The sequence below is a fragment of the Pelodiscus sinensis genome, chromosome 2 (genome assembly GCF_052426305.1).
Source record: "Pelodiscus sinensis isolate ZL-2025 chromosome 2, ASM5242630v1, whole genome shotgun sequence".
Classification (NCBI taxonomy): Eukaryota; Metazoa; Chordata; order Testudines; family Trionychidae; genus Pelodiscus; species Pelodiscus sinensis.
This window is the reverse complement of record NC_143053.1, coordinates 21,355,789-21,370,071: the sequence shown is the minus strand read 5'-3', so window position 1 is coordinate 21,370,071 and position 14,283 is coordinate 21,355,789. Positions and strand designations below refer to the sequence as shown.

The window sequence follows — 14,283 nt, the reverse complement described above, 5'->3', positions numbered from 1 at the left end:
TGCGTGTATAGAATTCAGGGTTCTATTGACCCAAATGAGAGAGACACATTGTTTCAATTTACTGTTACTCATCAAATGTATACTATTTGGCGAGAGGAGAGCATTTAAAATAGTAATTGATTCTGTTCTGAAGAGCAGTATCAAATAGCAAATGTGGGCCCCTTTTAAGAATATCATGATCTAGTTGGGACAATCTTATACTGATTTCCCAAAGATCTACCAATTTCAGGCTGAGAAACTGTGTGTCTGTCCATTTTTTTTTTCATAGAAAACATATTTTGAATCTAGTCATTATGTTCAGCAGAGGGAGCGTAATGTGACTAACTCTGTTAGTTGTTTTTCTCTGAGTTGTCTGTACATAATCCATTGGTGGCACTGATGTTGCTGATGGCAAATAAGATAGCAAATAAAACTGTTCTATACTGTGTATTCCGCCCCATAAGAAGAGCAGGAAAAAGTTCAATGTTTGTTAAATGGAACAGGACAAAACCTATTTGTAGAAAGAGTGGGAGATTAATTTAAGCTTTTGAATGGATGCAAGAACAGTAGAGGGTTTCAGAAACACAAAACTCCAAAAAACTGTGAAAATGCTTGACAGCGATCCTTCGAGATATTTAGGGTGAAGTACTGCCTGTGCTTGAGGAAAGAAAAGGATGCAGACTCAGTGTGCAAACAGCAGTGTGCCTAACATTGGATTCTGCCCTTTTTTGTGGGTGGAAAATGTGGACTTTTATGTGAGAGGTTTGGATAGCCTCAGATCTGTTGTGTGTAAGCTGCCATACACAGCAAGTGAGAACTTGCACCAGCAATGAACATAATGCCTGGAAAAAGCAATAAAATCACCCCACTTTGAGTTGTTCAGCTTACCATGCATCTTCCTGGCCTATGACAAAGGCTACCTTGTATTATACATGCTTATCAGCCTGTCTGGGTTGCTACCTACTCTGTGCAGACTTATCAGTGTGTAGCTCACCAGTGGGCAACTTGCAGCCCAGGGGCCACATGCAGGCCATTGGGAGTTCTGTGTGTGACCTGCGAGACATTTTGTTGACTGTTGCCCATGCATAGGGTTGCCAGATTCTGCTGGTTTCCATTCACGTTGTTTTTTTCTTTTCTTACCAGTATTATTAAAGAGACATGCATATAGAGCAAGGACATGTGAAGTGAGATGTGTGCTGATTGCATACAATGTTAACTGTGAGAGGCATGTGTTCTCTCTGCATCCAATCAAAGTGCTGCTGCAGTTCAATTGGCACCCTCCCCCCAAATTCAATTGGCACTCTCCCCCCAAATTCTAAGTGTCTTGGTTGCAACAATCTTGCAGCCCACTGAGGCTATGTCTAGACTGCAAGCCTCTTTCGAAAGGCGCTCTTTCGAAAGATACTTTCAAAAGAGCCTCTTTCGAAAGAGAGCGTCTAGACTGCACGTTGAACTTTCGAAAAAGTGGCTTGCTTTTTCGAAAGAAAGCATCCAGTGAGTCTGGATGCTCTCTTTCGAAGAAGCCCTATTTACATTCAAGAACGCCTTCTTTCGAAAGAGGAACTTTCGAAAGAAGGCGTTCTTCCTTGTAAATTGAGGTTTACCGCCACCGAAAGAAAAGCTGCGTTCTTTCGATTTAATTTCGAAAGAACGCGGCTACAGTCTAGACGCAGGTGAGGTTTTTTCGAAAAAAGGCTACTTTTTTCGAAAAAAACCCTGAGTCTGGACACAGCCTGAGATGGAGGGCCACTTATGCACCCACATACTAGCCTACTTTGCCCATCGCTGATGAAGTCCATAATGTATAGTGTGTATCTTTATTTTTTCAAAGGCAATGCAGTTCCTACCATAAAACAGGATTCCAGTCTGAATTCTGTTTAAGCTGTATTTCTAAAATATTATGTACAGCTGTAACTCAAATCCTTATAGTACTAAAACTGCCTTATCAAGCTTGCTTGCCTGGTTGCCTGTTGGCCTGGCAATTTACTTGTGAAAATTTCTACTGTTTCTTATTTTCCTTTTTGGAGGTGGTAACTTTTGAGGTAGCTATCCTCAAATGTCCTATCCTGGGCTAAATAAAATGCTTGGACACCAGAATAAGGAGTTACTTTTAAATATATATGTATTTTTATTTAAGTGCTCATTGTGTCCTTTCTGCTATACTGAATTGGGAATAGATGAGCTCTCTGATCAAGGATCAGAGATAAACAGACACCTAATTCACTTGCTGAGCAATGTTTGTGCTTTATTAGCTCATGATAAAATTCTTAAAGTAACAGCCAGGTCTCTTAGGTTGTTATGTTGAAATGTGCTCTCTGGGGCTTGCTCGTTGAACTCCCTCTCCATAGCTATGTTCATGCTGCACAATTATGTGGGTGATTGGCACCCACGTTGACTACTCAGTTCATCTTAGTCCTAGTGCAAGTATCCCTATTACAAAGCTTTACCCTTATTACCGTGTCCTCACTATTTCAGTGTTCCCATGTATATTCATAGAATCATAGAATACTAGGACTGGAAGGGACCTCGAGAGGTCATCAAGTCCAGTCCCCTGCCCTCATGGCAGGACCCAGTACTGTCTAGACCATCCCTAGATGCACATTGGTTCTCTGAGCTGATACACTCTAGGATTGTTTCCTAGTTATTTGTGAGAGAACTTGTCTGTCCTTCAGGTGAGGGTGGCTTGTGGGAAGGCTTGGGGGGGCTATCCACACTTGAGTGACTTAAGTCTGTATCTTAACTGTGGGTTCCTGTCCAATTAAAACTAGAGCTCAGACTCCAACACAAATGCCTAGCAAGGTAAACCTGAGTCAGAGGTCTTTCTATGTGGATGGTAGAGGGTAAAAACTAAAACTCAGAATCCAGATTAACCGTGGTTTAGATATATCCTGTATCTCTGCAATAAACATAGTTGCCTTTAATTTTTGATCACCCTTTTTCCCGTACCCTATTACTATCCTGATCCCTGTTTCTGAAGTGAATATATTGTTGCCAGTCAAATTGTACCTTATCTTTGTGCTGTGAATAATTTAGGATTTTGCTTTAATGTAATGTCTAGTTATTGTTCTGGGTCTGTGCATAGCTGTGTAATTATATATAATTCTGGGGCAAGGCATGGGAGAGGATAAAACTTCCTGAATGGATGTAAAAGTGTAGCTACTAATATCATTAATACTTGAGTAAATATATCTTTTTATTTTTAAAGGTTTATATAATAAAGGATTTATTTACCTTGATGTACCAATATCTGATGACAGTTGTATAGCAGGTGAGTGCATGTTTTAGAAGTACTAGCTATGTTTTCTTGGGAAGAGATTGATTCCTGAAAACTTGGTTTCATTTTTTTGAGTGCTGATTGTTAACATCCCTAGTGTAAAAAAGTCTTTCATAGAAATATGAAATGGGGTCTTCATTTGTAAATGTGTAACCACTGTTACAGAGGGAGCAGACCGGGGGGTAGGTAGCTCCATAGGAGCCAGTATGTGAGAGGAACTAGTTTGAAAGCTGGCTCCACCATGTGGCTGCCCAATGAATAATTTATACAACATGCAGAAAGCAATTACTATTTTTTGAGTGCTGCACTAGCTCCCCACATATTTTGGATGGAATTTCAAGGACAGGCTTTAATTGTGTTTAAGTGGCTTTGGAGTGGTTTAATATTTTTTTACAGGTGATGGGTTGTTGACTGCAAGTTGACTTAAGTGGGGTCTTACAATATGGCTGGACAGAATGGCTTTAGCTGTTGTGGGAGAATATATCAACAGGAAAACTTGTGATTTAGACAATTGTTGAGTGTAAATATTTCATAGAATGATTTAAGTTTTCTAGCTGAGTTAAATTTTGGAAGGTGTATAGAATTGGAAAGACACCAAAGAAGCTCAATGACTAAATTTGAACTTGGAGGGAAAATATTGTAAATTACCTCACAGTCTGACCTAGAATAAAGTTTGTTAGAAGACTTTTTTTAAACATAACCTAACTTTTAAGCAATCAAAATATTCTGAAAACTTTAAGTTCTTAAACAATAGTAATAAAATAATTCTTCTTTCCAGTGCCTCCACTTGAAGGTTTTGTAATGAACAGACTGCAAGGTGATTACTTTGAAACTCTTCTCTACAAGATATTTGTTTCAATAGATGAACATACTAATGTGGCAGAGGTTAGTAATGCTTAGCTTGTTTCTGCATCAGGGTGGCGGGGGAAACTGGAAGGACCAGGAAACAGGCTTGTGAATTACCAATAAATGTTTTTCCTGTTGTCAGTGTCTACCTGCACAACCATACTGCTGCGTGTGTAGCTTTCCAGAGATGAGTCTGTGCTTTACTGAATGTGCTAGTAGCTAAGTTTAAAAAAAAAATAGAAAAGCAGATAACATTTCCCCCTCTGTAAGTGGTACTACCTTTTCCTTGGCAAAAAGAGTAGTGCATAGCAATAACACAGGAATCACTTATTAACTATTTTTATTTTGTCTCATATCTTTTCCTATTTTTCAGCTTGCAAATGTTCTAGAAATAGATTTATCATTGGTGAAGGTATGTCTGAACACTATATCCACAGCATCTAATTGTCTAAAGTAAAAAACCTCCAATGTTTTACTACACGCCTTCTTAAATAGATGCTAAAACTACATTATGACACTTAGCAGTCTTTTATTGATATCTTTGTTTCTTCAGAATGCTGTGTCCATGTATTGTCGATTGGGTTTTGCCCACAAAAAAGGCCAAGTAATGAATCTGGAAAATCTTCATTCATCATGGAGGAACATCCCTTCTATAAATAGACTAAAGTAAGTATCTTGCCATGTTTCTTGAGATATTTGAAAAATATAGTTTTGACAACTGAGCTGCCAGGTAGGACATACTAAGTTTCACCCTTGATTCTGGCACTGATATTCCCTTTGTGGTCTTAGTAATAACTTAATTATTTTTCTTCATTTTCAATATATAAAATGAAGATAACGCACATGTAGCTCTTGGGTATATATTATTGGTGGTAACATTCATTGACAAGTGCTTCAAATATTACTATAAAATTGACATTTTGGCTTAGAGTACTTTCTGGTTTTAAATCAGACTGTGTACTTGGGTGCTCTGGCAATCCTGTTGGGTCTTGAAGACTGAAGATTGTAAATCAGTTGAAGATTGTAAATCTCTGACTACAGGCTAGTTTGAGGGCAGAAGCTGGATCAATAAATATACTTACTATGGGGGGGTATGTCTACACTACCCCGCTAGTTCGAACTAGCGGGGTAATGTATGCATACCGCACTTGCTAATGAAGCCCGGGATTTGAATTTCCCGGGCTTCATTAGCATAAGCGGGGAGCCGCCATTTTTAAATCCCCGCTGCTTCGAACCCCGTGTAGCGCGGCTACACGGGGCTCGAACTAGGTAGTTCGGACTAGGGTGCCTATTCCGAACTACCGTTACTCCTCGTTTCACCCTAGTCCGAACTACCTAGTTCGAGCCCCGTGTAGCCGCGCTACACGGGGTTCGAAGCAGCGGGGATTTAAAAATGGCAGCTCCCCGCTTATGCTAATGAAGCCCGGGAAATTCAAATCCCGGGCTTCATTAGCAAGTGCGGTATGCATACATTACCCCGCTAGTTCGAACTAGCGGGGTAGTGTAGACATACCCTTAGTGTGAAATGTTTGATCTGGCTTGGATAGTATTTACAGTGGTTTTCATAATCTGTCAGTGAGCAAGCATTAGATATCATGAGATTAGCATGCAGAACTACTGCCATGGGGCTATGGTGATAATAGACACAGACTTTATCTTAATAGGAGTACTTTGGATCCTCAAAAGATGTTGCTTGCGTGGGACAGTGGGGAAAACAGGAGTCCTGTACAGGAAGCTTGTTCATCAGCTACAGATACTGACACAAATAGTCAAGATGACCCAGGTTAGTACCCATATTGAATTGATATATTAGAATCAATTGGTTGTTTATAAAATGCCTTGACACATACATAATAATTACTTATAGTTATAACATCATATATGGAGGAGGCGGGAGGTGTATTGTATAAATACTTAACATCAAATATTTGAGTTTTTTCCCCTTTTTTATTTTTAAGTTATATCTCCCCACCTCAAAAAAGAGTTGTTTTAATCAATCTGCATTATGAATGTTAGTAGAATTCTTCCTAAATGGAAATAAAATTACCACAATATTAAATTTTTAATTGGATAAGTGTTACATAGTGTTGTGATAGTGGTAAAGGACATGTTTATAAGACTCAGTATGGTACAGTGGGTGTGTTATTTATTTGTTTAGTTCATACATAGATCTAGTTTTACGATTTTAAGTCTTGCTTAAAGAAAATGTTTTTATAGTAATCTTATTTATTTTATTTAACAAATTCTTTCTTTGTTTTATTAGCTGACACAGCCAGCGTGAGCAGCTTGAATCTGTCTAGTGGACACACAAAGCGTATTGCCTTTCTGTTTGATTCAACTCTCACTGCCTTTCTAATGATGGGGAATCTTTCACCAGTATGTCAGATTGTTCAATTTGTCAATGTGTAGAAACTATTTTGTCTTCTAGTACGTGGCATCTCTAATGATATTAGTACCTTTTGTGGCAATTGTTTAGCAGTTTTAATGGTAATTTGTTTAAGCAAATTCTGTTACTTTATAAAACATGTATGTTAAATCTCCCACTCTCAGTGATAAGAATCTGAGAAAAAAATCTTATATACACTATATTTGGATTATATCCTTGCAGAACTTGAAAAGTCATGCAGTAACTATGTTTGAAGTTGGAAAATTGTCAGATGAGTCTCTGGATAGTTTTCTTGTGGAACTTGAAAAGGTAACCCTCACAGTATAAAGCTTTTCAGAGCTTAACATGTTTTATATGGGTTATGTTTTACAGTATCAGTATTTAATGTGTGTGTTTGATCATGTACTTTACTTTTTGGAGCCTTATTACTTTTTTGTGCGTAATAATATTTGTCGGAACAGCTGAGTGGGGAATATGCTATCCTCAGTTTATGTCCCGTTAAAATGGTGACTGCCTTATATATCTGTTCTCATAGTGACTATACTTTTATACATGAACTTCCGATAATGTGGCCCTAAAAAAAGTCACCAAGTGAAGATACTCAAATACACTGAACCTAATAAGCCCTATTTTGCATGCATTTATAGATACACGAGTGCATACACATTAACTTGTGTGCTAGCATTGGCTTTTTATGTTCTGGATTTGGGTATCTAAACGTGCATAGACTTTTGAAAACTTTACCATTAAAAATTGGAATTTGCAGACCACAACTTGCCAGACCTTTTTTTTTTCTTTTTTTTTTAATTTAATTCTTTTAAACCTTTAAAATGTTTAGAACTTATATCTAACTAAACAAATCAATTCCTTAGGATGACTATAAGGTTGAACATTTGTAGATTTTTTTTTTTCCTGTAATTGCTATGATAGCTCTACCTTTATTATGGCATTCTTTCCCAGAAGGCCCTTAAGTGGTAATTTATGTTGAACAATGATGATACACTATAAGTGAAGCTGTTTGATTTAATTTTTTTGATTCCTCTTCTTCATCAGTATTATGTCTGTTACATGCATACATTACAGTATTTGACAAGCTTTTCCAGCTGACTATAGAATGTTTGTAATAACGTATTAATGTAACTATTTGTGAAACGAATTTACAGAAAATGTACATGTTCATATTTTTTGTTTAGGTTCAAAGCACAGGTGAAGGGGAGGCCCAGAGATATTTTGATCATGCACTAACTCTGAGAAACACAATACTGTTTTTGAGGCATAACAAGGACCTAGTGGCACAAGCTGCACAACCTGAGCAACCAAATGGTACAGTGAAAGTTACTGTTTTGGAAAAATTGTCCAGTCTGTTGGCATTGTTTGTTTATATATCAAGTATTTTCTTTAAATAAGAGTTTTCTCATTAGGTGCCCTTTTTTAATGGGGTGCTTTCCTGAAATAGGGCCTTTCAGTCCACTGCTTCCTGTTTTGTGCTTCCTTGCCACAAATCAGTTACTTACATGGCATTAGACTAGTGTTCAGAGCACTAGCTTGATTTCGCTGCAAGACCAAGGACAAACTGGGCTGGCATGGGAGGGAGCCGGTTCCAAACCTCACATATTTGAAGAGAATAAGAGTGTGCATTTAGTCATGCAGAAATATTCCTAAGTAGAGCTATTTCAAAGGCACAAAGAGGAGCTAGGCACAACTCCCATTGTCCCCACCCCTCGCTCACAAGCTAAATGCCCAGTTGCTCTTTATGCCTGTAAAAATCCCTCTCCCTTGGAAACAAATTTAAACATGCTTCCCTGAAAAAATCCATCAAGATGAAACCACAAAACTTTAAGTTCAGTTATCTCCATAGACCTGGAATGTATCCCCGAATTACAATTCTGTGATGTCTAAATCTATTAGTAAGGTTGATTTTTGTTTTAACAGGTAAGGGCATGGATCCTTCAAGGTGCTAAGCATTTCCCATACTAAACATATTTGGGAAATTTAGGTGCCCAGCACCTTTATAGGATTAGGCCATTAGAAGGGAAAATCATACTATTTATGATTCTCCCTTCTAATGGCCTAATCATATTTAGCTTAGGCTGGATTGATTTAAATCAAGGCAGTTTAAATCATTGATTTAAATCACAATTTAAGCAATCAAAAAAATAATTGATTTAAATCAAATTTCCGGAAAAGATAAAATTGTGCTAAGAGTGCACTTAATTTGGAGTAAGTGCCACTAACTTCATTAGCCATTCTGTTTTTTTGAGAAAACAAGTATAGAACTGAGTTTCCTTGGAAAAGCTGAATTATGCTGAAGTAAAATAGGGAATAGACGTATGGAATCACTATTATGGTCTGTGGCTATGAAGTTCCAGAATAAGGGGCATGTAATATAAAATAAGAAAATGACACTCAGTGACAACTGGCAATTCTGGATTTCTCTTACTGCATCTTTCTGTATTGTATTCTTGAATAACAGATTCTAAACCCAGTTAACTAATTAAACCATAAGAATTAGCTAAGATACACTTTTTTTCTAGCAACATCCAAAACAGCAAACAGCTTGGGAATTTACTTGTCAAATCACACTTATACTAAAAGGCATAGAAAGAGTCTTCAAGAATAATACATTGCAAAGTGAATGATTTAAGTTGATCCACTTAGTCATATCCCCATTTTCATTCACATAATTTTCTCCCAGTAAGCCGTTTTGCTTATGATGATTCATTCTTGCAGCTAAGCATTGCATCATCTTGTACTGCTTACATTTGACATGTTTTCCTTTTTACCCAGAGAATAAATTTCTTCAAAATATTCCCTGAAAAGGTGTGTCTTAAGAACAGAAGCTATGTCAGTTTTTATGTGACAAGTGTGGTAGAAATATAGTATGGTGTCTGTGCTGAATAATGTTCTTTTTGTTTTTCCTTTCCATTGTTCCTTTGTTCCTTTCTATGCTGCCTCTGTCCTTTCCTATATATTATGTCTTAACTAACGCCTTTGCCATGTTTGGTTGAAGGTCCACCATCACATAATCACAGAACAAACTTATCCAGTTTGTCTTTCTTTGAACATATTACTTTTTAGTCTGCTGAGAAACAGAAGTTGAAAGCCCAGAACTTTCAAGAAGCAAGAGCTGGTAATTAGGCTAGACAGACTAGAGCCATTAATTCATTTTTGTGAGACACTAAGTGTATGTGTAGCATGTTTGTGATGAGATTTAATTGTAACTGTTATTTATAAATGAGATATTTAGAATTTTATTGATTTAATTTTTTTTATTAATTATCAATTTTTACCCACTCTGATTCAGCTGTATTACTCTGTTCTATAGGGAAAATTGTTTGGAAGCAAGTGAATCAAGTACTGCTTTGTCTTATATCAATGGTATTTCAACAGATTTACACCAAAATACCTGGGAAAAGTGTTTGGCCTAGGTGTCTTTTATACTGCAGTATAACAGCAGATAATAGAAAAAGTGTAATATGTGTTGGTAGCAGATGTTTACTTCTTTGAGTGTTTTTAGATGTGTATTCCACTCATGTGTGTGTGTGCAGTAGGGATATAATAGTGTAGTCGATTAACCTATAAGCAAAAGTTTATAGGTTAATGCTATACACTGCATGCATTTCCCTCTCCACTTCTCCACTCCCTTCCCAGTCAGTTTTTTAGCCAGAAGCCCGGCTCAGTCCTGTTTTACGACAGGTCCGGGACCTACCCCTGCTGCGGCTCTGCATTTAAAATTTTATTAGAAGCTTGGTGGGCAGGCAGCCCAGACCCCCCTTAGACAGGGACTGCTGCCACCCCACGCTGCTGCCTCTTTAGCAGAGGAAGCAACACAGGGGGACAGGCATCCAGTCGGTAAGGGGAACTGTTTTTTTTTAAACTGGCTCCGCTCCTGGACCAGTTCCCACCTGACCCCCCTGCATTGCTGCCTCTGGTACAGGCTCCTCGGTAGTGAGGCCAGAGCACATAGGCTGCTGGTCCCACCCCTGGAGACTATAGCATAATAGTTTATAGACTATAGAGACATAATAAGAATTCATGAGGTTACTCAACTATTCAGTTAACCAATATTTAACATCCCTAGTGTGTAGCTCACATTCTGAAGCCAGAGAACCTAGCCTTATACCCAGAGAGACAGAGCTTGCATCCAGTGGTTTTTAGCCTATCCTCCGGCTATTTAAGGGACACAACAGCCTGACATTCCTTCTCACTACCCATAACTACAGTTGAAGTGCTTCATGTGCTCTTTCCATAACATTGTTTCTTAGCTCCATTGTTTGGGTTTTTGTTATAGTTAATGGTGCCCCTAATGTGAGTTAGATTAACTTGTCATAGTGATGGGATGTCTTCATTCGAATTCAAACACTGTCCATTGTGAGGGGTGGCTATTCCCAGTAGTGTGTATTGTGTGTAGGAGAGAGGTACATTAGGGAAAGGTGCTCCATCAGTGAGTCTCAAGAAAAGAACTCTGATGGCAAGGGATTTGAGTCTTAAGCAATACTTTTTAGAACAGACCACGAAGCCCACTTTGGCATAAGGGACTCCTACAGGTTATTCAGCTTCTCAGACAGCTTCGGAGCTGGAGCAAGCTGAAGTTCCTCAGCCAGACTCTACTGCCTCTTCTAGGAGGAAGACAGGTCATTGTTCTTCCTTAGGTCCTCTGAGAAAAAGGTCTCATAAAATGGACTGCAGCTACTTCAGAGCTGTCATTCTTCTCGTCCAGGAGGACTGCAGACTGGGCTCCTTCAGGTATGTGAGATGGAGCTGGGCTATCTGTTATCCAGGCAGCATCAGTTCAACTGTTTCTGTGCCATTAGAGTATAGGTAGCATCAGACTTGCGTTGCCTCTCTCTGTTCCTGCTTCTCTAATTGCTCAAGAGTATTCAGTAGCCCAGACACCACTGCCTGGTGTGATGACAAACATGTCCCAGTTGTCAGCATTGCCTGATGCTCACAGTGGACAATTGAGCACTGCCTTCTTATCAGTACTGAGTAGTACATTGGCACCATTGCCATCTTTGGCACTGAAGCTGACTCAGGTACAGCTTACTGACACTGACTTTTGTGCTGTCTTCAGGGTTGGTACCAAATGGGACTGTGATGTCCTGGCCAGTCCTCAGGGTGCTGACTACTTTTGTTTTTATCTTGGTGCCAATACAACCTGAATATTGGGTCTCAGACAAGGTGTGATGTTTGTTCATTCCATGCGGGTGGCTCCCTTCTGGTGACTTTGGGGGTTCATTAAGCTCACGCTCCAGGGATATCCTTCCCCAGAGATAGTAACAGCCTCTTTCCCACACTTGAAGATTTCCCCACTGGGATGGCATATTTTCTAGGACTCTTGCCACTTGGTGGCAAATCAGTGGCTGTGCTTAGCTCTTCTACAGTGGCTCTACATCTAGCTCTGGCATGATCTGTAGAGTTGGTATTTGATCCCATGATTCACTGGTGATGTTTCTTTCTTGTGCATGGAGCCCTGAATAGTTTTCAACTCAATGGGAAAATTGCTTATTCTTATCTCTAATGATTTTACTGCTGTGCTGTTGACAATAGGACTTACAGCTTTCTTCAGGCTGCCATCCATGACTTTGAGGTTTCCTGTATCTAATGCTCTCTGTAGCTCTTCACAGAACTTGATCCAGTTCAGATTTGCACAGCTTCTGATAGGCTTGCTATAACTTGGTTTTTACATGTTGAAATTTCACTTTGATGCTTTCTGTTGGCTTCTTGTGTTCCAGACAGGATGTGTTCTTAATGTTTCTAGAGGTAATAGTTCTGCTTCATTTATGCAAATTTACCAAGTGTGACAATCTCATGACAAGTGGTGCCATAGTCTCCATCGGGGTGTCCATGACAGAAACATCTCCTACAGCTTGTAGAAAAAAGAGCTTGCAAGCAGTCCCAAACAAAAGGCATACATCATATATATATAGTAGCCCAGTGTCTGTGAGTCTGTAATGCTGAAATTCTGGCTGTTCCCTCTGAGTGGTGCTGTTGCCTGAAATCCTGGCTGTTCCCTTTGGGCGGCCTGTGCTGTATCGGGAGCACGGGGCCCAAATGGCCACTTGCGCCGCTTGCTCCCCCACGGCGGCCCGGCTGAGCGGTGCAGAAGTCAGCCGAGCACCACGGCGGATGGGGAAGAGGGCGGGGCAGTGATGTACATGGCCAGGGGGTGGGGCCTGGCCATGTACGTCACCCGCCCCGCCCTCCTTCGCCTCCTGCTGTGGCGCTCGGCTGACTTCTGCACCGCTCAGCCGGGCCGCCGCGGGGGAGCCCTCACGGACGTTTGCTCCCCCGCGGTGGCCCAGCTGAGCGGCGCAGAAATCAGCTGAGCGCCACGGCGCGAGGGGAAGGGAGGTGGGGCGGTGACGTGCGGTGTGACAGCTGCTCCATGCCCCACCCCCTGGCTGTGAATGTCACTGCCCTGCCCCCCTTCGCCTCCCACCGTGGCACTCGGCTGATTTCTGCACCGCTCAGCTGGGCCGCCGTGGGGGAGCAAGGGGCGCAAGTCGCCGTTTGGGCCCCACACTCTCCAGTCAGCCGAGCGCCACGGCGGGAAGGGGGCGGGGCAGTGATGTACATGGCTGGGCTGCCATGGGGGAGCCCAACCGCCACTTGCTCCGCTTGCTCCCCCATGGCGGCCCGGCTGAGCGGCGCAGAAGTCAGCCAAGTGCCACGGTGGGAGGCGAAGGGGGGCATGGCGGTGATGTACGACATTACAGCGGCTCCAGGCCGTTTGGGCTCTGCGGTCCCTTGAGTGAGAGGCAGGAGGGGGAGGAGAGCTGAGAGAGACGAGGAGAAGGAAGGGGGGGAGACGGAGACCTGAAAATCCCGTCTTATGACGGTCTAATTAGCTAGTTCGCAATAACTGCCAAAGAAAATGCAAATCTTTGATTGGACTGTTGAGTCACATGAGAAGTTACAAATCATTCACATAATAGGCTGCAGTTCCTTCTGTGATTTGTAGATGGAAACATGCCAACAAGAGCCACAGCTTATGGGGTGTCTCAGTCTGCATCCCCACAGACTTTCCAGGCTCGATTGTTGAGAGCCCCAGTGACATCAGTCACATTTTTCAACAGTGTTTCAATATTGGACATTTTGTTGGACTGTGAAATGGGGCTCTATGTATACTTTTACCAGTCATCATTTAGTTACCGCAGCATCGCTGTCAGATGCAAAATTTGCAAAGGCAGTGCTACAATCATTATTCAAATAGATTCAAAGTCCCAAATCTAAATACTGATTGTGAGTTGCCTGAGTGGAATACACATACAACCACCGAAATAAAAAATGGCTACTTACCGGTTCTGTAACTGTTCTTTAAGATGTATTTCAGACTTGCATTTCACAACCCATCCTCCCTGTGTCAGAGTCTCTGCTCTTGAAATTCAATGGGATGGAACTGAGGGAGATTGGCATGGCACAGCCCTTAAATTGTAGGGCAGGAGCTACCCCTATAGGGACAGCTAGACCAGGGTCTCTGGTTTTGGTGTAGTGCACATGCACTCATACCTGAGTGGAATACATGTCTGTACTCACACCTTGAAGAACAGGTAACCATTTTTCTTTAATATTGAATTTTTTTAACTCACTGAGGCTAAGCCTCCAATTTACCAGAGGATTGATGCTCTGGCGCTCGATCTTCCAGGATTTGATTTATCAGGTCTAGTAAAGACACACTAAATTGAATGCTGAGGGTATCCCTGTTGGCATCTGTACTGTTGTGAGGATTAAGGGAAGTCAATGGGAGCATTTCTCCCATTGACCTCCCACTGTGGAGACAGTGCCAAGCTCAGCT

General features: G+C 40.9%; 1 protein-coding gene across 1 annotated transcript in view; it reads left to right on the top strand.

Annotated features, from left to right (window-relative positions):
* The window catches only part of FAM91A1 (family with sequence similarity 91 member A1), a 61,090-nt gene that overhangs the window by 17,852 nt on the left and 28,955 nt on the right, over nucleotides 1–14,283 (top strand). Inside the window, exons 8-15 of the mRNA XM_075920161.2 lie at nucleotides 3,185–3,247; nucleotides 4,032–4,138; nucleotides 4,473–4,511; nucleotides 4,653–4,765; nucleotides 5,764–5,882; nucleotides 6,363–6,475; nucleotides 6,708–6,794; nucleotides 7,679–7,808. Of these exons, the coding sequence (XP_075776276.1) occupies nucleotides 3,185–3,247; nucleotides 4,032–4,138; nucleotides 4,473–4,511; nucleotides 4,653–4,765; nucleotides 5,764–5,882; nucleotides 6,363–6,475; nucleotides 6,708–6,794; nucleotides 7,679–7,808 (771 nt within the window). The remainder of the gene's footprint in view (nucleotides 1–3,184; nucleotides 3,248–4,031; nucleotides 4,139–4,472; nucleotides 4,512–4,652; nucleotides 4,766–5,763; nucleotides 5,883–6,362; nucleotides 6,476–6,707; nucleotides 6,795–7,678; nucleotides 7,809–14,283) is intronic.